The following is a 21414-nucleotide window of genomic DNA, read 5'->3' as shown; positions in this document are numbered from 1 at the left end:
TTTAAATGTAATACTTTGTTGCATTTAAAATTGTTGTTCCTACAGTAGAATAGGGAGTACTATTTTCTTTCTTCCAGTTTTAAAGAATCTTGTACAGTCACCAAACAAATAGTCAGTTCACCAACACCCACACACACATAATCTTGTTGGTGAACTGACCATTTGTTTGCTGACTGTACAAGATTCTTTAAAACTGGAAGAAAGAAAATAGTACTACCTATTCTATTGTAGGAACAACAATTTTAAATGCATATATATAAAAAAAATAGGCATATGGTTAAAACAGGTTTCTGTCTTGGCTCTTTTTGGTCCAAACTGCATCAAATTTTCCATAGAGTTGTACAACTGAAAATACATGTAAATATCTTCTGGCTTCATTTCTCAAGTCAAATAGACTGGCATAATACTCTGATTTAGAGAAGATTGGAAAATATTGGTTCTGGCTACAAGTATATTGTTGCTTTTTAAGGGGTTTTTTTCTTTGCTATCAGTTTAATTAAACTGAAACCGTTTGGAATGCAAGTTCATGGTATATATTAAAAATATTTTGTCAATAGGGTAAAAGACCATTGTATATCTTTGCCAATTCCAAGCTGTTCATGTTTTTCTGGTTTGAGTCTTTAAGTTAGTGAAAATTCCTGCAGCAATAAATTCTGTAGTATATTATGTTGCATAATAAGAAATGTTCTATTAAGGATTCTAAAAGAAGCCAAAGATCTTTGTGTTAAAGACATTTGGTGTGAAATAGTAATTTTTTTTTATCTCTCTCATTCCTTTTTTTTTTTTTTTTTTTTTTCTCTCCACACATCAGTCTGACTTTGCCCTGCCATGAACAGAGCACAATGGAGCACTTACTTCTTAATTCTGGGTTACATGATAAATGATTTAAGAAGGATTAGTTTACTTTCTTTTATATATAAATCTCTAAGTAGGAGGTTTATTATGTACCAACCTGAAGCTTTGCTTTAAAACTACAAAATGTCCCAACCTAAACTATAATATGCTCAGGCGCTGTTGTCTGTGGTGGTGTCCACTCATCAGAGTAATCATAGTTTCATAGAAAAACAGAGCTGAAAGGGACCTCCAGAGGTCATCCAGTCAGAGGCAGGATCTTCCCCATCCAAACCAATCAATACAAATCCATTATATAACCTGGGGTAGGCAACCCCTGGCCTGGTGTGGCATACAAAGTCATTTTGCTTGGCATTCGGGACTGAGGCTGCACTGCCACAACAAGTATCAGGCCCTTCTTGGCTCCCCTGGTACACCAACATCTTACACAAGTTGAGGTTGCAGGTGTTTTTGGCATTCTGCTGAAAAACATTGCCAACCTCTGATCTAACCAGTTAGCAAAATTACGCAGTCAACCCTGATGCAACCATAGCCACAAGGCGTAGCATCCTAACCTGCCAATGTGGTGCTGCTGCAAACGTTAAAGAGTCTTGTACGGGTTGTTAAAATAACACTTGAGATCCAAGTAAGAGGGCCATGCCCCCTGCTACAAAAGAAGCCCCCCCCCCCCCCCCCCCCCCCCCAATTTTACCAATCTGACCATGGTGTAAAATTTCTTCTTGACCCCAAATAGGGTAATTGGTCTGGACCTGAGCTGGAGGGTGGGGAAGCCAGGAACCTCTGGGCTTTACTCCTAGCAGGAGCATTGGGACACCACAGTCAAAATCCCCAGCCTTGGCTGCAGCCAATATCCAGTGATTCTGGGGAAGATTTTTTTGAGGGGGAACCCTAACACATGCAGAAGCAAGAGAGGAAAACATTCTTTCCTGGCCCCATGTGGCAACCAGAAAAGCTCACCCATGTGGGAAATACCCATAGTAGAATATAGGCACAGCTGCTTCTAGATCATCCCTGACCAGTGCCTGTCCAACCTTCTTGAACACCTCCAGTGATAGAGATGCCACAACTTCCCTAGGCAGTCTGTTTCACTGTTCTCACAATAAAGAAGCTTTTTCTGATATCCAAATTAAAACCTGCTTTGCAACTTCAAGCCATTGGTCTGCATCCTGCTCTCCACAGTAAGAGAAAAAAGATGTTTTCCTTCATCTTTATAGAAGCCCTACAGATATTAGAAGATGGCTATCACATCTTAAGTGCCTTTCCTAGCAACTGAATTATACCTAGCTCTTTCAGTCTCTCCTTCTATGACTCAACTTCCAAGCCTTTTATCAGTTTTGTCACCTGCCTCTGGATCCTTTGCAGCTTCTCCATGTTCTTGTTAAATGTTGTGCCCAAAACTGCACACAGTACTGTAGATGAGGTCTAACCTGCAACAAATGAAGAAGCACTGTCACTTCCCATGTCTTTCAAATACTGCATCCCAAAACTGTATTTGCCTTTTATGCCATTGCATCATGCACCACAAAAGACAAATACAGTATTAAATATGTGATCTACAAAGACACCCAGATCCTTGTCCAGTGTGCTGCTATCCAGCCAGGTATTACACATTTTTGATTGGTTTTCCTGAGGTGTAGCACCTTGCATTTATCAACATTGAACTTCATCTAATTAGTTCCAGCCCAGCTTTCCAATCTATTGAGATCCTTCTGAATTGTGCTCCTGTCTTCCAACATGTTCACAGTCCTTTCCAGTTTTTTGTCATTTTCAAATTTATTCCAGCAGCTTTCTATGCCAGTGTCCAAATCATTAATGAACATGTTGAACAGCACTGGTTCCAGGATGGATCCCTGTGGGTCTGTGCACAACTCATTAAAAGAAAAGTATAGCTAGAGAGTGTAGAGTTCAGGTATGTGCTGGTACTTTTCAGAGCCCTGGACTCTCTTTAAGCTTTTGTGTAGATAATAAGGTAGACAGCCATGTTTGTCACCTGGAGAAATCACCCTCTTTTCATACATAGCTTGTACCATTAATAGATTGTATCTACTGAGTAAAATATTGAAAGCCTTGTCAAAGTGATGTTTCTTTGTGGTTTAGGACAGCGAGTAGCTGTCTTGGAATTAAGTGGTTATTTCACATATAAAAACTGCATGTAAACTGAAAGCTGAGACTTCTGCACCTCAAAATGTATTTTGAATGAACATATAGCACTGTTTTTGCAAAATGTTTACATTTTGTGTGTGGAGAGGGGGTAGGAGAGGGTTTGGGATTTTTTTCACTTTTCTCTGCAGAGGGGCCAGTGCATATGACAGACTTTAGACTTTTGGTATGTCTGCCAAGTTCTTGATGTTTTGTGCAGCTGGTGGCAGAGCCAAGATTGGCAGCCTTATGTGCTGCAGAAGATGATCACTTAAAATGAATAGAGAGCCTTTTGTGAAAGGGCTGACTTCTGTTTTGTATATTCATCTTGTATGTCCTGGCTGTTTTTTAGTTAGTGATGTCATTATGATAGTGACTGTTGCAAACACAGACAGTTTGGCAGGTGGTAAGGAAGACCCACTGAATCCGGGTAAAGGGTGATAGTAAAGCAAATTTATAATTCTGAAGTATTGATTTTTCTTAATCCTTGTTTTTGGCAGCAGATAATCCCTTTTTTCAAGGCTTTATTGAATGATAAATATTAGTGTCCAGTACTCCTTCAATAATGTTAAAAAAACAAAAAGGATGATCTCTATGCAAGTTATATGTGTATATTTAGGCCTTATTTTGCTATTTATATTTGTCATTTGACAGATTTCATTCAGTAATTTGAAGATTACCTTTAGCATATTCCTTCTTTGCTTTTGATAATATAGAAACTGAAAGGTTTGGGCATGCAGAAGGATAACAGAGAAGTAAAATAGGTTTTGTTCTGAATTAGTTTTGGTTCTTGCCCTTTCCTCTCCCCTCCCCACTTGTCCATTACATCTCCCAAGTTCTTTTTAGTCATTGCGTTAGCAGATGCTGGTCCCCCATTCTGTAGGCATGGCCTGTTTTTCGTTCCAAGACGTACACCATACTGTATTAATTCTTTTCTTTAAGGGCTTAGTTTTACCAATCAGTTTAAGTAGCTGTGAGACCTGTCCTTGTAACTAATTTCAAACGTAGATTAAACTGTCATTTCCCATCTATAAATATATAATTCTTAAACTTTTGCTGACATACATTTTGTAAATCTCAGGTTAGAATTATTTGATTTCTTTGAAATAAAACTGAGTTCTTGTTTTATTTTTTTTCTAGTCAAAGAAAAAAAAGAAATCAAAGGGAGATTCTAAAACAGTTCAGGACCTGTCACGTGTAGATGGAAAGGAAGTTGATGAAGGTACCAAGAGCAAAAAAATGCAGTTGAACTATATGTTGGTCTGTGTGCTATTTATGACTTACATATGTGGGTAAAAATGTAGCTACTTTCTTCCTAAATCCACTCTGTCTCAATAGGCATTTTATAGCAAATTAAATATTTAAAGATAAAGTTATTGCATGTTGTATATGAAAATCAAGGATGTCTGAGAGAGAAATTTAAGATGAGAGCTTTACAACTGTGGTACTGCAGTTTGATCTGTGAATGTTGAAATAGGGCATTTTTTGAATACTATAACTTGATATATTTTAGTAGTCTAGCATTTATCTTATCCTCCCTGGAGTGTTGTGACTTGTGTAGGGTGCAAGATTGTTCAAAAAAAATAAAAAATCCTGCTACAGTTATCGTGTGCAGAAAAGGACATGTTAAAATCTGAATTGCATCATTTACCTACTACTTGCAAAGTTTAGTTCTACGCTCCTCTTCTCACCTTTTTCTCGCCTATTGGTTTTGAATCTACCATACCTGTAGCCTATAAACAAATTCAACTAGAAATCAAATTTAATTTTAATTGGTTTAGGTCCAGACTTATGGGAGGGTGGCACATACATGATTAATTAATTGAACACTTCTTTACCATATCTTACTAATCTAACAATGTTTTTACTTATCACACTGTTTATAGGAGCCTGGGAAACTAAAATCAGTAACCGAGAGAAACGACAGCAGCGTAAACGCGATAAAGTATTGACCGACACTGGTTCAGTAGAATCAAATCTCCCTGGGTTGGATGTAGTTACCATATCCCCTGAACAACTAATACCTACACCATCTCTTCCAGTTGGTCTCAGAAAAAATAAAGGTATGAGAATGAAAATGGGAAGAGGGAAGAAAGACTGAAAACCAAAGCAGTGCTTTAGAAATGCAAAATAATGTTAAGAACTACTTTTAGAAATAGGTGAAAAACAAGACTTATTGTGGGTGATATCTTTTATCATAATGGCATCAGCATCACTTCAGTTCTTGCAAGTGAAATATGAAGGCATTTGGAATTGATCCTGACCAATGGCAAACCTTGGCAAGCAATCAGAGCAAGTGGTGTTACCGTCTTCACCAGGGCATTAAAGTCCACAACAGGAATTGGCTTCAACAGTTTGAAGAGAAAAGTCTGCACAAAGAAAGCAGCTCCCAAACCACCCAATCATGGTGTATACACTTGCAACCATTGCCACAGATCATGTAATCTTGATTTGGACTATTCAGTCACATGAGATGCTGCAAGCCATCTACACTATAGGCTGCAATATCCATAGTCTCTTGTAGACAAAAGGATGCCAATCATATTTGAGAGCCAAAATCCCAAATGTTGTTAAACAATTGTTTCCCAAAAGATACGTGGCCTATTATAAGATCCCTGTTGTTGAGCCAGTGTTTTTTAAGTAGAGCAGATGAGAAGGTTTACAGTTCAGTACCTCTGGTACCAACTTGTGTGTGGTACCTTGCCTGAATGTCCTGCCCCCTTTGTTGTTTTCTGACTCCACCTGTGGAAGTTCCTTCACTTCTCTATGTAGTAATTTCACGTCTGTATTAAAGTAAAAAACTTTTTTTGCTCCCAGTGCTACATCATTTCTTTTTTAGCTAGCCCTGGTAGCTCAAGAAGGGGGAAAAACTCATTGCCTTATTCTCTGCTAGATGAATAACTTCTTTAAGTAGACACTGTGATACTTCAAGATGCCAGCTCACTTCTAAGCTACTCTGCCTTGGTTGGGAACCAATCGTGTGGCTAATTAGACAAAAAATGTGTTGAGTGATTTGATAAAGTGGCAAAAAGCTTCAGCTTAGCTTTTCATAGGTGCTGTGCTGTAGCAAATTCACATTCAGACTTTGACACCTTGGTGCCTTGAATCACTGCTGCTTGTGACCGCTGGCTTCCATCCTGACTGACTATACCATCATTGCCCTTGACTATTGAGTCATTCATTCTGTTTGTCTCTGTAGGGATGTGGGAAAGAAAGCAACCAAACACTTCAAGAAAAATCAATCTGTTAGCTGGGTTATGTACTTAACTGCCATTCATGACCACCTGCCCCATGTAGGTTCAGACCTGCACATCCTATATTGTGCCACACTGTTTCAGATGTTGCCCTAATCCGGGTTAATTTCAAAGGCGTACGGGTGTATTGGTATTTAAAATCTATGTAAAATAAAAAGAAAATACCCACAGTTTTAATTTTAATTTTGCTTCTACGTCATAAGATATTTATATGCTTTGCATATTGTTAAAAAGATAATCCTTTGAAATATCTTACAAAGATGTTTTTATATCAACAGTGAATAGTGACACATACAATAGTTTGTAAAGAGTTTCTCTCCTTGAACTAGGTGATACACTTCTGAATGTTCAAGTTAGCAGCTCTAAACCTGCGAAAGGAGATTCAGCAATTCAACAAGGTAAGAGTTAGACTGCTTTGCATCCTAACATATTAATTAATTCTGTAACGAAACAGAATTCTATTTTGTCAGAATGTAGGATTCTGAGCTGTACCTTTTGTTTTCAGCGTGTGTGTTAGGGTTTGGCGTCTTCTCAGAAAAGATATTCGCCCAAGAAAACTAGAAACTTTAGTTTGGCATTGCCAAACCTAGACAGTAACTTCTTATGCCTTGTGGTATAACTGACCTAAGTTTATGAAAAGTAGTAATTTAGGTAATGGGTGTATGTTGAGTTATTAGAAGTGTCATGGCCAACAGAAGTTTCAGTCATTGCTTCACATTGCTTAAAAGCAGTATTCCTGTGCAACATTGCTTAAAAAAAAGAAAATGCATGAGAAGGGTAATGGAATATGATGATAAATGTAAGATGATCATATTGTGCTTCAGGAGTCTAGCTTTTAGGGATCAAAAAGCATTTTTTCCCCATAACATAAAATTTTGCTGCTTTTTTTTTTTTTTTTTGCTTTTTTTCTGAATTATCATGTTGTCCAGCTGGCTATAAGATACTGAATAGGCATTATAGGGACCAGTGCTCTGAAGTGGTATAGTCCTTATCAGTGCCTGTTTAGTTCAGGCTCATACTGATTCTCAACTCCAAAGCTAATCAGAATTCTTTCACAAGTCATATTGGTGAGGACCTTGGGAGCCAGGGGAATAATGAGAAGAATATTAATCTCCCTCTGTGGCATGAAGCATGAATTGCATCCTGGAATCATCTGGACATATCTCACCTATTGGTTCCCTGCCACATGTGGAACTTGGCATTGGTACTAGTTGACTAAAACAGCCTTAATTTGATCTCAGATAAGAGTGTTTAGTTGCTTCCAGTAGGAAGAAAGTGAAGAAAGCATACGGTAAAGATGAAAGTGGATAACAAAGCCCCTACTGCCCTGAGGAGAGCTGGTGAAAGAAAAAAAAATCTTGTTCTCTATCAGTGGTCATAGGAAGAATTTTGGAATTTTTTGTTCCCTTCCCAAAAATGTAATAAAGAAGTGAGAGAGAAAGATCTAGACATGTACATTTTTACATAAGTGGTTCTGTAAATCTTACTCAAAACAATTCATCATTTTTCCACCAGTGGCTTAAAAAAACCTTTAAAAAGAGGTTATAGGAGCTAATGGAAATTGTCTTGCAACAGATGATTCTTGCATTAACAGCTCATCTAACAGGTGATACCTCTCATTTTCTTGCTACTAACTGAATAACAAACATATGCAAATTGTATTTAAACACTTCATCCAGTTACTTTATTTGTGATGTTTTAAGCTTCTTCAGGATTGAGTGAAAACCCTACTGTAAATGGAGGAAGCTGGAATGAGAAGTCTGTAAAAATCTCCCAGATTAGTGCAGGTGATGAGAAATGGGCATCGGTTTCGTCAGCTGCAACTGGGAAGAGGAAGACTGAGACATCTGCGTGGGGTCAGGATTCTGGAGATGCTAATGGAAATGGAAAGGATTGGGGTGTGTCCCTAGTGGGCAGGACCTGGAGAGAGCGTCCTTTGTTCCACGGCATTAGTAAGTTGCTCTATGAGAATGTTCTTGGGTCCCTTGAATTAAAAAACGTAACCACACTTGGCTGTGAGCCTTTTACATCTAGTTTCAGTGTGTTTAAACTATTAGTAATTCAAGGCATCTTCTGTTTGGTAATAAAGACAACTATTTTTATTGCCTTAAATACTTCTTTCCAAAACTTTTTGTTGTGTGGTTCTTCTGAGGTGTTTGAGGCTTGAGGTAAGAAGTTTTCTGTGAAGGAAATAACTTAAACTTTTGCTTCTAAAAAGCCTTTCCCTGTCAGTATTAATCTAGAAAATAGTTTTCTACTGAATGTTTTTTCTCTTTATTTCAATTATTTTTATATACACATGCATATTATAATGTGAATGTTAGTTTGGTGGTTTTGCTTTAGTTTCTTGTTGGTGTTGAACAGCAGCCAGCCCATTATTCCCAAATCTACAACATTTGGAAAGTGTGAAAGCGGCCCTCACAAATCTGGCTCAACTCTGCCAACTGTAACTGAGGGGGAGTACAAATTTTAGAGCCTCTCTGCATTGGCTGTCCCTTTGAAACACTCAATGGGTGAAAGAATGCTCTAGGTCAGTGGTCACCAACTGGCTGATCTCGATCAACCAGTCGATCAGGGAGCCCCTGACAGTCTATCTCTGACGTAGATCAACTGTCAGAGGCTCCACGATTGGGAGTGGCAGGATGTATGAGCAGCCGGCTAGGGCCCCCCTCACCCCTGCCCCCACTCCCTCCCTCCCTAACCATGGGGGCTTTGCTCTCCCCCCCTCCCCCGACTGACTGACCTGCGGGAGGGGGGGAGGGCAGTAGATCCTGGATTGCCCTTTTACTTCAAAAAGTGATCTTCACCTTAAAAAGGCTGGAGACCACTGCTCTAGGTAATGATAAGTTGTATATAGTTGGAATTTCTTTACTGATCCTCTTTCTACATCTCTAGGTAACTAGCTAGTGGCCTGCAACATAGCAAAATGGAAAAATGAAAGTTTTTATCACACTTTTTCTTCTAGCTGCCTGGAATGTGGATGGAAGGATCAATACTTCTGAACAAAATTCTGCTTCTTTCAGTTCCTTGGGACTAGCTGCTGCAGTTTCTGGTATGTTTAACTTCTTAAATTTAGGGGGAAAAAACTTTGAAAAAGGAATTTGAACTAGACACACTTCTGCAATGCAGCAGGGTTCTATATAAACATTGTAGCTATCAAGACTAAGTTGTGGAAAATAATTTGTCAATCATTTTGTCAACCTGCAATTAGTTTTGATATATTAAACATTCTGGCCATAGCCACACAAGCATGGATGTTTGGTTCCCCGGGGACAAGTAGCGGCAGCGTACCTTGCACTACTGCTATTTGTCCCAGGGGAAAGCCCGTGCCATACGTGCTTTGGCATGCAGCAGGTTACCCCAGGTGGGGTAGGGGAGTGCAGGGCCAGCACTGGGATTCCGGGGGCTTCCCGGGGCTGCAGCAGCAGCAGTTCTGCTGCGCAGAGCCTGGCCAGCACCCTCTGAGTCCAAGTTACCTTTTCAAATGGATAAAAAGGGTAAATTAAATAAGAGGTGGTAAATTTGTCTTTTCCAGTCCTCCTTTTCTTCTTGGTATTCAGGAAAAGTTACCTTTATTGGGAAGAACATTCAGTCATTTCTTTATCTCAGGCTACACATATGAAGCTTGCTGTCCAGGGAAGGACATTCACTCTTTAAACTTTTGGCACCTGACCAAGGAACATTAAAATACAATCTAAAAATGCTATATATGAAAAATTCCAAATTCTGTGTCTTAGTTTTTTGAGTGAGCCTGGGAAAGTATTAAAACCATTGGAACTTTAACCCTAAATAAAATGAGGTTAAAATTGTAGTTGCTTTAGCTAACTTGTATGTAGGAACATGCAGACACAAGTTACTGTTACAGCATAACAGCTGATGTGTGTTCCCAAGTGATAGAGACAGGATTCCTGTACCAATAAACCCCTTGGAAACATGGGTCTTGTTCTTCTTTCTTTTTACCCCACACTTTTATTTGTATTTTTAAACGATGGAACTCAGCAACACAAGACCAAAGTTTAAAAAAAGTTACATGTTTTTATGAATAAAAATGCGCAATTTCTTGCCCTTTAGGATCCAGCAGTGAACCAGTTTCTCAGCCTGGTACTTCTGACTTCCAGTGGGATTTAAGCCACAGCCAATCCCCTATTGATGATGAATGGTCCGGGTTAAGTATGTTCCTAATTTTTTTTGGAGGGTGGGGAGGAGCAACTTTTTTTTTTAGTTACTCAGCATGATTAGCTTGTTTTCTGGTTTTACGTGATCATTTTTGGCTAATTTTTTTAACTTCTGGGACATTTGTATACCTAAAGGTGATGTTTGATACTAAGAAATAATATGTCTACAACTCTTACTTTAAAGAATTATAATATTTTTTTTAGGATTTTTAAAGATAACTAGTTAGGAGAATTTACCTAGTTCAGATATGGTATTTAAGGGGGGAAAAATAAAGCCCCTGCCCGTCTACAAATGTCCAGTTTCATCTGGCTTGTGGTAGAAAGCCTTGTTCACTCCCATAGTAAGCCGAATAGTTTTAATTTATGGAGTGTTTATATTCCAGTATATGAAATGTATGACAAGCCTTTGCACTCCAATTGTTTGTATTCATACCACACTGCAAACTTTAAGTATAGGAAGACATTTGTAGTCAGCCTAGATTGTTAAATGCCTAACATGTAGTGATTTGTGAGACATGTTTAAACGCTAGGAGTGCACCTGTAAAATTTTCTTGGCCACTGCCAGTAGCCGATGATTAACCAACCAGCTTGCTGCAAGGGCAACATTGGACCCCTGCTAAACCAAATGGGACAACTGACAACCGATGCCCAAGAAAAAGCCAACCTATTAAATGGGTACTTTGCATCAGTCTTTCATTAGTCCCACGGGACACCCATGCCTATTACGAGACGGAGGCCCGGGCGAGGGAGATTTCATGCCTTCCATCAACGCTGACTTCGTGAAGAAACACCTTGAGAGACTGGACACCTTCAAGTCAGCTGGCCCTGACAATCTACACCCAGGGTACTTAATGAGCTGGCTAGCATCATAGCTCAGCCCCTGGCACGGATCTTCAAGAACTCCTGGAATTCTGGTGAAGTGTCCAAAGATTGGAAGAAGGCAAATGTGGTGCCTATCTTCAAGAAAGGGAGGAAAGTGGATCCAGCAAAGTACAGGCCCATCAGCCTGACCTCTTTCCTGGGCAAGGTCTTGGAAAAGATTATCAAAGAGGCCATTCTTAACAAACTAGCTGACAGCAATATCCTGAGGGATAGCCAGCATGAGTTTGTTGTGGGTAGGTCTTGCTTGACCAATCTCATTTCCTTCTACGACCAGGTGACCTATCACTTGGACAAAAGAGAGGAGATTGATGTCATATATCTTGACTTCAAAATAGCCTTCGATCTGGTATCCCATGATCACCTCTTGGCAAAACTGGCCAACTGCGGCCTCGGGTCCACCATGATCCGCTGGCTGGGGAATTGGCCCCGTGGTCGGACCCAGAGGGTGGTGGTTGACAGAAGTCAATCATCATGGTGCCCTGTGACCAGTGGGGTCCCCCAAGGCTCTGTCCTTGGACCTGTATTGTTCAACATCTTCATTAATGATGTGGACATTGGAGTCAGAAGCGGACTGGCCAAGTTCGCCAACGATACCAAACTTTGGGGTAAAGCATCCACACCTGAGAGCAGGAGGGCGATCCAGGCTGACCTTGACAGGCTCGGGAAATGGGCAGATGAGAACCTGATGGTGTTTAACACCAAAAAATGCAAGGTTCTCCACCTTGGGAGGAAAAACCTGCAGCATCCTTATAGGCTCGGCAGTGCTACACCGGCTAGCACTATGGATGAAAAGGACTTGGGGGTCATGAATGACCACAAGATGAACATGAGCCTTCAATGTGATGCTGCGGCTAGTAAAGCGACCAAAACGCTGGCTTGCATCCACAGATGCTTCTCAAGTAAATCCCAGGACGTCATTCTCCCATTGTACTCAGCCTTGGTGAGGCCGCAGCTGGGGTGTTGCTTCCAGTTTTGGGCCCCACAATTCAAAAAGGATGTGGAGAAGCTTGAGAGAGTCCAGAGAAGAGCCACACGCATGACCAGAGGTCAGGAAAACAGACCTTATGACAGGCTGAGAGCTATGGGGCTCTTAGCCTGGAAAAGCGCAGGCTCAGGGGCGATCTGATGGCTACCTATGAGTTTATTGGGGTGTTCACCAGGATCTGGGGGAACAATTGTTCACCGGAGCGCCCCAAGGGATGATACGGTCGAACGGTTATAAACTCCAGCAAGACCGTTTCAGGCTGGACATAAGGAAGAATTTCTTTACTGTCCGAGTCCCCGAGATCTGGAAAATCCTGCTATCAGAGTTGGTTCAAGCACCCACATTGAATACCTTCAAGAGAAATTTGGATTCTTGTCTTGCTGGGATCCTATGACCCCAGCTGACTTCCTGCCCCTGGGGCAGGGGGCTGGACTCGATGATCTTCCGAGGTCCCTTCCAGCCCTAATGTCTATGAAAATCTATGAAGGCCAATCTGATAACCGATATTTAGTAATAGTGCAAGGCATTTTAAACTACTGGCATAAACGTTTTTTGTTTGCTTTTTTTGCATTTTTAACGCACGCGCGCATACACATTCCTCCTGCCTGCTCCAGCCCGTGCACATCGCCCCTTCAACCACAGCTCCTACCTGCTCCCTGTACAGGCCATGCTGCTGTCCCGGGAGGGTGGGGACAACCCTCACACGAAATGGATGCATTTGGAGCCCCAGAGCACACCTTTGCCTCAAGCATCAGTGGGCCCTGCACTGCCAAACTCCTGCGGCTGCCAGGGAGAAACCACTTTTGCAAAGGCACCTGGTGCCCTGCGGAACAATGTCCCTCATGCTGCCTTACCCTGCCAGTACGCAGCCCAACATCTCTGCGGCAGCCCTGGTGCTCCGGCCCCTGCTGCGCAAGTAGTGTTGCTGTGGTGGCAGCAGGAGCCAGTAATGGTCCCTATGCTGCTGAACACAGCTCCCTGTGTCAGCTCCCTAGCACCCTTCCTCCTCCCACTGCTTGCCGGGACCTGTAGTCTTCCCTGGGCTCTGGCCACCGGGGAGCATCGGGACTGGACTACACCTGCCAGGGTGCTCTGGGCACACAGCCGTAATTATCAACTACAACGAACAAAAAAAGTCTATAACTGATAACGCCATTTCACCTTTTATCGGTGCCGATCCGATAGCCAACCGATTATATCAGTGTACGCCTACTAAAGGCAAAGTACAGACCTTGAAATTTACTTTCAAGCTGATTGCCTTTTCTCTTGAGCTTTTCTTGTAGATTTAAAGCACAGTTAGCACAGATCAGAATTAGTGTGTTAATACAGATGCCTTTATGTTTTGGTCCCCTGCTATTCCATATATGCTTGTGAAGCAAACTTATCAGGTACTTTAAATTTTTAAAAACATTTAGTAGTGTTCTAAATGTTTCCTACTAGGTTTTTTTTACTCCTTATGATCAGCAGCCATTTCATTATCATGATCTCTCCTGAAACCTCACCTGTTCTCAGGTTGTGTTTCATGTACTTGTACTATGTTGTGTTGTGTCTTATCTCTCTTTCTCCTTCTCCCAACTCCTCATGGCCTGAACTTCCTTTCCCACAAGTACATTTAGTCTAGGGTTCAGCAACGTTTTTGGGTAGAGTGCCAAAAATACCTGCAGCCTTGACTTGTAAGAGGTTGGCGACCCAAGAGCAGATGGCGGGGGGGCCTGATTCTTGTTGTAGTAGTGCAGCCCTGGCCCCTTCCATGCCACCTGCCCCGAGGCATGCATACCAAGCAAAATGCCTTCGTGTGCCACACACTGGCACCTGTGCCAGGGGTTGTCTACCCCTGCCTTAGGCCTTCTGGCTATGTGACCAAGCATCTGTCTACTCTCACTGTTCGTATCACCTTTACCTACTGTGGTATTTCTTTTCTGTGTGATCTTTCTTGCTGACTCCAGAAATCCACCCCAGTATCCTCACCTCTGTCACTTTCCATGGACAGCTGCTGCTCGTCCGCTGCCCAGCACTCTGATCTGTACAACACTGGCCTCATTAGTGTTTTGTAGAGTTTTCTCTATTACAAATTCACATATTCCTAGTTTGTTTTCTTAATAAATGCTTAAAATTCTTCTTTTTACTGCCGTGATCAAATTGAAATAAATACCGTATTTATTAGAATATAAAATTACCTGGATATTATAAGACAACATCCCAATTAATTAGATTCTATATATGGAAAATGTATAGATTTGTTATAATTTTCCAGGTATAAAGTCTAATTAATGGAGGTTTGCCTTGAATTCTTCTCCTTCGGAATGCTGCAGCAGGAAAAATGCAGGGGTTCAGGTAATGCCTCTGCCCCCCCCCTCCCAATTTCTTTCCCCTGCAGGCTCTCCCTGCCCCCTTACTGTCATATCCTGCTTTCTCTGAGCACATGGAAGTGAGGGGGCAAATTTAAAAACACTTGAAGTAAACATTTTACGGTAATTTGCATATAGGCAGTTTACTACAGGTACCCATTGATGTAGTTCATCCCGAATTGATGCATTTTACCTTTTTTGAGACTGCTGCAGGCTTTAGTAAAGTATTCCTTAAACACACTTCTAAGCAGCACTTCTGTATCTACTTATGTATAGTACAAACATCACATGATATTAATCCAAAGCCAAAGGCTCGTGATTTACCGCATAGTTCATTGGGCCAGGCCCCACCAGTGTCAATAGAATTGCAAGGGGTGGCTCAGACCTGCTCAGTAGGTGTGCGCACTCCAGGTACCGCCCCCCTATACCCACAAAGGAACCATGTGTTAATTGGCCCCCCACTCAGGACTTGAACTGGGAGTTGTTGTTTGTGCGTCCAAAAATGTATGTTTAGATGAGGCAGGGGTTTAGGTTGTAGCCGTGTTGGTCTAAGGATATAGGCAGACAAGGTTCCTTGGGTGAATTTGATATCTTTTATTAGACCAACCCAAATGGTTGGAGAATAGTTATTAAGCAAGCTTTCGGGTTCAAAAACCCTTCGTCAGGCTAAGGACACTGCAGCAGTTGGTGTGTGCTCTTCCTGGATGGAATGAAAAGTAAACAAGCCAGGGGCTGGGCTGGGGAGTCAGTTGCCAGGCAGATTGTAATGTATCAAAAATCCAGTGTCTATGTTTAGTCCCTGATCTCTAGTATCCAGCAGGTTGATGAAATGGAGCTCATAGGCTTGCCTCTGGGAAGTGTTGTGTAAGTTTCCCTTGAGGATCAGGACTGAGAGATTGGAGAGAGAGTGGCCCTCCTGTGAGAAATGTGCCCCCACCGGTAATTGGGTGTTTCTGTCTTTGATGGATTTCTGGTGTGCATTCATTCTGGTGCGCAGTTGTTGTCTGGTCTCTCCTACATATCTTCCATCAGGGCATTTGGTGCATTGGATGAGGTATACTACATTCTTAGAGGTGCAGCTGTAAGATCCTGGGATGCTGATGGCTCTGTTGTGGGGTGTAGTAATAGTGGGGGTGGTGGAGATGTGGGGGCAGGTTTTGCATTTCTTGTCATGGCACGGTCTGGATCCTTTTGGTGTGTTCTAGGCTTGAGGAAGTTTGCTTCTGGTGATGAGGTTGGCAAGGTTTGGTGCTTGTCTGAAGGCTAGGATGGGTGGCTCTGGGAAGATCTTTTTAAGAATAGGGTCTTTTTCTAATATGGGTTGCAATTTTTTGAGGATTTTCCGTACAGGTTCAAGGGATGGGTGATAGGTCATAACCAGCGGTGTGCGATTTGTGGGCGGTTTTCTTCTGTACTGCAGCAGTTCTTAACGTGGTATCCAGGTGGCTCTTTCAAACGTGCGATCTACTTCTCTGGAGGAGTGTCCTTGCTAGGTGAAAGCCTTTTTAAGATTGGTGAGGTGGCAGTCCCGGGTGTTCTCTTCAGTACAGATGCGGTGGTATCTGAGGGCTTGGCTGTATATCACAGCTTTTTTGGTGTGTTTCGGGTGATTGCTGGTTCTGTGCAGATATGTATGTTGGTCTGTGGGTTTCTTGTATACTGTGGTCTGTATTGTACCCTTCTGGATACTGATCATTGTGTCTAAAAAGGAGATGTTGGTGCTGGAGTATTCTAAAGAAAGTCGGATGGAGGGATGGTGACTGTTGAATTTCTGGTGGAACTCAATCAGAGATTCCAGGTTCTCAGTCCAAATGATGAAGATGTCATCGATATATCGTAAGTACAGCAAGGGTTTGATGGTGCAGTTCTTAAGGAAGTCTTCTTCCAGGTGGCTAATAAAAAGGTTGGCATACTGTGGGGCCATTTTAGTGCCCATAGCTGTTCCCATCATCTGAAGGAAGTGTTGATTATTAAAAGTGAAATTGTTGTGTGTGAGGATGAAGTGTATAAGCTCAGTGATATCTTTGGGTCTGTATTCTGGGTTGTAATTTTGTTCCTGTAGATATGTAAGGCAGGCATGGATGCCATCCTGGTGTGGGATGTTGTTGTATAGGCTGGTAACGTCCATGGTGGCTAGGAGTGTGTTGCTGGGAAGGTGGTCTATGTTTTTAAGTTTCCGTAGCAAGTCTGTGGTGTCTTGGTCAAAACTTGTTCTGTGGGTGACAAGCGGTTTTAGGATGGATTCAACAAAACCTGATATTTCCTCAGTTAGGGTCCCGTGGTTGGATATGATAGGTCTGCCAAGGTTCCCTTGTTTGTGGATTTTAGGGAGCATGTAAAAAGTCCCTGGGTTAGGTAGCAGGGGGATCAAGGCCTGTAGTTTTTCTTGTAATCTTGGTGGAAATGATGTGATGGTATTGTTGAGTTTTTTGGTGAAAAGGGGTGTAGGATCTTCTTGTAGTTCTTTGTAGTAGGTGGTGTCAGAGAGCTGTCTGTTGGCTTCCTTTATGTAATCCTCACGGTTTAGGATGACTATGGCTCCTCCTTTATCTGCTGGTTTTATTACTATTTGGTGGTTAGGTCTTAGAGATTCTGTGGCCTTTTTCTCTGGTAGAGAGAGGTTGTTGTGGTGGTGCGAGTTGCTGATTATTTCATTGTTCATTCTTTCCCTGAAGCAGTCAATGTAGCGGTCAAGGTGAGGCGCAGGGCAGTGTGTTCCAGCTCTACCTCATGGAGCCACGCTAATTGTATGTGACAGACTGTGAGAGGGGGTAACGGAGAAGGATGAATGGTGAACTGTTTGGGGCCCCTGTTTGGTGATGTTTTGTCAGACTTTTAAGGCTATTAAAGAAACAGGGATCATTGGAAATAGGAAAGAGGTGCAACTCAGCTGTGGGAGTGAAGAGGAAGTCAAAATGTAGTTGATATAGTATCTGGCAATAACTTGAAAAAGCATTGGTGCTGCAGGAAGCTAAGGGCAGTACCACCTATGATATTCATTTGGGCTGCAGTAACCTATTCTTGTGGTGGGTTCCCTTCAGTATTTTTGTCCATTATGGGCCACATGTTGTATAGTCATACTTACTGTTGGTTGCATTTAATTAGCTTCATAGTTGGTTTCCATTACTGAGCACATGCTGCTTTGGCAACAGTTTAGTGTTGGAGAGTGTATTTAATGAAGTTTTCTTATATGAATGTAAGATAAATATGGTAGCTCTCACTATCAACATAGTGCATGGTATTAGCTCATTTGCCTAGAAAGTGATTACATTGTGCTGCTGCCCAGAAAATGTTATCCTGTTGACTGTTGCTATAAGCTTAACAAGGTCATATTGTCACAAATGGCAAGCAACAGAAGCACAGTGGTGATGGAAGCCAGAGCTCAGCCTATAGGTTGTGGACACTTATGTTCTCTAATTCAGGTTAGATGAAAATAAGGGAGTTTGTTGCATACCCAAAACTGAGCTTTAATGATAGAAAAGAATGAATAGATTTTTCTGGGGACCTGCAAGTGAGAAGCCAGTATTTTTGGTAAAGATATTTTTTTTAGTTTCGTCAGTCAGTAATTGGACCATAGATCAATTATAAGCCAATTTATTGCCCATGGTAGGAAGGAGATTAGTCTTGACGGTACATAATACTGGTACAATTGGATATATAGAGGAAAAGATTGTATACTCTGTGTAAACTTTCTCCTAATCATTGGTCTGTCACTTACCTGAGTTCAGTATATTCATCTTTTTTTTTTTTTTAAATTAGGTGAAAGGTAGATAGGAACTTTTTAATTTTATTTTAAACCTTGCCATAGTTGATTCTTCAGATGATGTTTATATCTCTTTGTTCTATGCTGGGTATACTGAGAATAAGAGAATCTTTGTCTTGTTAATTACCTGGCATACGGTGTTATAGGCTATAGACTTCTTTCATACTGTTTGCCAATAACTACACTCAAGGTAATGATAATAGACCATCATCATAAATTTGTGCAGTCGTTGCTGAAATAAACCAATGGCAAAATGGAACAAAGGCCTGCACGTTTTGGATAAAAATAGTGTGAAAGAATATCAGTACATTAATTTTGGGATGGAAACCAGATCAGTAAAACAAGCACCTCTGCTTAAAATCTGTCTCTCTAATCTTTGTAGATGGACTGTCTTCTGCTGATCCCAGCTCTGATTGGAATGCACCAGCAGAAGAATGGGGAAATTGGGTAGATGAAGAAAAGGCTGCTTCTGTTGCACAACCTGAAGAATTATCATCTGATGTTCAGAAGGTAGATGACAACCTAAGTTATTCCCTACAAAATGCTATTATTTAGACTTTACCAACTTTTTGCATTTTTGTAGTGTCCATCCTATGTACTACCCCGGTCTCCTTCCTTTGTCCAGTTTGCAGCTAAGCTTTCTACTTCCTGACCCCTGCTTCCTACCTGATTTCCTGCTTTGCCTTCTGCTTCCTGCCCTATCTGTTGCTGTGCTGCCTGTCCCCGTTTGCATGCCACACAGAGAGACTGCCCTTGCCACTTGTGCCATAGTTTGGCCACGCTGGGTATAGTGCATGTGGCAGGAACACAGAGTCTAATTCTCAGGTTGCGTGCACCCATCAGTTATTAAATATAACTATGCTATTATTATTAATGGCAAAAATGTAATCAAGAAGGAAGACATCAAGTATTTTCAGTAATTGATTAGATTCCACTCTTCATCTGTTTAGTTTTCTAGCAAACAATTATGGCGTCACAGTGCATGAAGTATTCACTTTTGAAACCAGCTCACTGTTGCTCTCTATTGGATGCAAATCTTTCTTTGTAATACCCTCTTGCCAGTATTTTACCCTGTATGTAGCCCATGATTTGTATGGTCAGGGAACTGCTGATCCCATGTGTTCTGTTTTTACATGTAGCTTCTGCAAGCCCTACCCCATACAGCTCCAGGTGGATGAGATAATTTTTAAACTCTGCACTATAGCTTATTGAATCTACTCTAAACCCTGAAAAAAATTTACAAAGGAGAAGGGTATTCATTGTAGGAAAAACAAACAAACACAAAATAACTTATGCTAATACCAAGAGCTGTCATCATAGTGTTTACCATGTCTTTGTTCTTAATCACATAAAGCAAATGACTTGCCAGAGCCTGTAAAGAATGGCTTTCTTTCCAAAATGGCCTTAATTTTACTATTTCAATTTAATCTGTCCACTTGTATCATTAAATACAATTTATACAAGAGATGTACTTGCTCACAATCTAGTCTATGTCAATGAAAAGTAGTGAAATGCTTACTATAGACCCAGTCTCTTGCTTTAAATATTAAGGCTTCAGATGATGAGAGAGAAAAAGCAGAGCCAACTCTTCAGAGTTCTGCCAGTGGCAAATCCAAGAAAAAGAAGAAGAAAAAGAAGAAGCAAGGTGAAGAAGCTTGTTCTCCTGCACAGGTACAAAAATATACATATCCCTTTTCATTTTAATACTGACTCATCGGGCAAAATTCTTGGAAATTTTGAAAGATGCACTGTTTCTCAGCATTCAAATCTTAACAACCAGCAATAAAATAAATAACGATTCTTAAAATGTTTGATTGTCATAAATCCTAATGCTAGCTACATACAGTTGCATGACTATTTTACTGTCAACATGATTCAATTCTGTTGAATAGTCCCTCATTTTAAGTGCAAGTTAATTGATCAGCAGAATTCATGAAACATAAGGAAAATATAGGTGGTGGTCTCAAACTCAGTTTTGTTTAATCTGAACTATATCCTTCTTTCAAATAAATTGGGATCCTTATTTCCATTAAGGATGCCGTTTAGCAATCATTGGTTTCCTTTGCAAAGGAAGCCCACTCACCCCTATATTTTTGAAGATCATCTTCTTGATGGAAAATTTTAATAGCTAAAGAAATAAAAGAGATGGAAAATCTTTTGGCAGGTCTGCAGCAGAATATTGTGAAAGGCTGTTTTAACTTTATATTGAAGGTATAGAAGTAGCTTAGTGTGTGTAAAATCTTAAGTGGCCATGACTTGGAGACAGCTAGGAGAATCTAAGAAGTTAGTTGCTATCTGGCAGGGATAGAAGTTCCAGAGGTCACCTTGTAGCTAACCGTTTGAGAAGCCTTGAGAAAAATCTGTTTTATTGCAGAGATTGAACTATTTTGTCTACAGTAAATTTGCCTAAGATACTGCCTTCACTATTGAACTGTTTCAATAGTTGAATAGTTCACTATTGAATCTTATTTCAATAGTTGTGCTGCATTCTAGAAACTGTATATAATGCTGGCATACAGTGGATGTCCACCTGAATTATATTAATATTTTCTTTAAACTTTTGGGAATGTTTATTTCTTTCCTTTAGCTTAATGTCATGAAAGCTAATTTGGTTAATTTTAAGAAAACTGAGAGTTACAGGTACAAAAGCATGGGACTCCCTTTACAGTTCTTGGCTCACCCCTGTCTTCTTTGTAGGATGCTGAAGAACTGGATAGAGAAGTTGGAGATGAATTTCAGGAGGATACCTCAAAAACTCAACCCCAACAGGAAATAGCTTTTTCTTTGAAGACCATGAGCACTAGTGAACCAGCTGAGGTAGGGAACAAAAAGAATCAGGATAATGTTGTAAATCCTGTTTTGACATAACAGAAGTGAAGAATATGGAGACTTGGTAATAGATACCAAAAAATCCATCATAGGAATGTGGAAAGCAGGGGTCAATATAGACTTTCAATACTGCTCAAGTTATTAGGCATTTCTTTAAAAAAAAAAAAAAAAAAAAAAGTTATAATAA

General features: G+C 40.8%; 1 protein-coding gene across 2 annotated transcripts in view; it reads left to right on the top strand.

The window, feature by feature from the left end:
* Positions 1–21414, top strand: part of MTDH (metadherin) — a 37219-nt gene that overhangs the window by 11699 nt on the left and 4106 nt on the right. Inside the window, exons 3-11 of one of the 2 annotated variants that reach the window (XM_014611607.3) lie at positions 4132–4213; positions 4878–5054; positions 6575–6643; positions 7958–8197; positions 9211–9297; positions 10317–10415; positions 18781–18908; positions 19950–20069; positions 21096–21215. In XM_014611607.3, coding sequence (XP_014467093.2) covers positions 4132–4213; positions 4878–5054; positions 6575–6643; positions 7958–8197; positions 9211–9297; positions 10317–10415; positions 18781–18908; positions 19950–20069; positions 21096–21215 — 1122 coding nt within the window. Of the gene's footprint in view, positions 1–4131; positions 4214–4877; positions 5055–6574; positions 6644–7948; positions 8198–9210; positions 9298–10316; positions 10416–18780; positions 18909–19949; positions 20070–21095; positions 21216–21414 lie in introns of both variants that reach the window. The other variant, XM_059723858.1, reaches the window with a different exon arrangement.

This window comes from Alligator mississippiensis, chromosome 3 (assembly GCF_030867095.1).
Source record: "Alligator mississippiensis isolate rAllMis1 chromosome 3, rAllMis1, whole genome shotgun sequence".
Classification (NCBI taxonomy): Eukaryota; Metazoa; Chordata; order Crocodylia; family Alligatoridae; genus Alligator; species Alligator mississippiensis.
The sequence above is the reverse complement of the archived record's forward strand: the minus strand, read 5'-3'. Positions and strand labels throughout refer to the sequence as shown.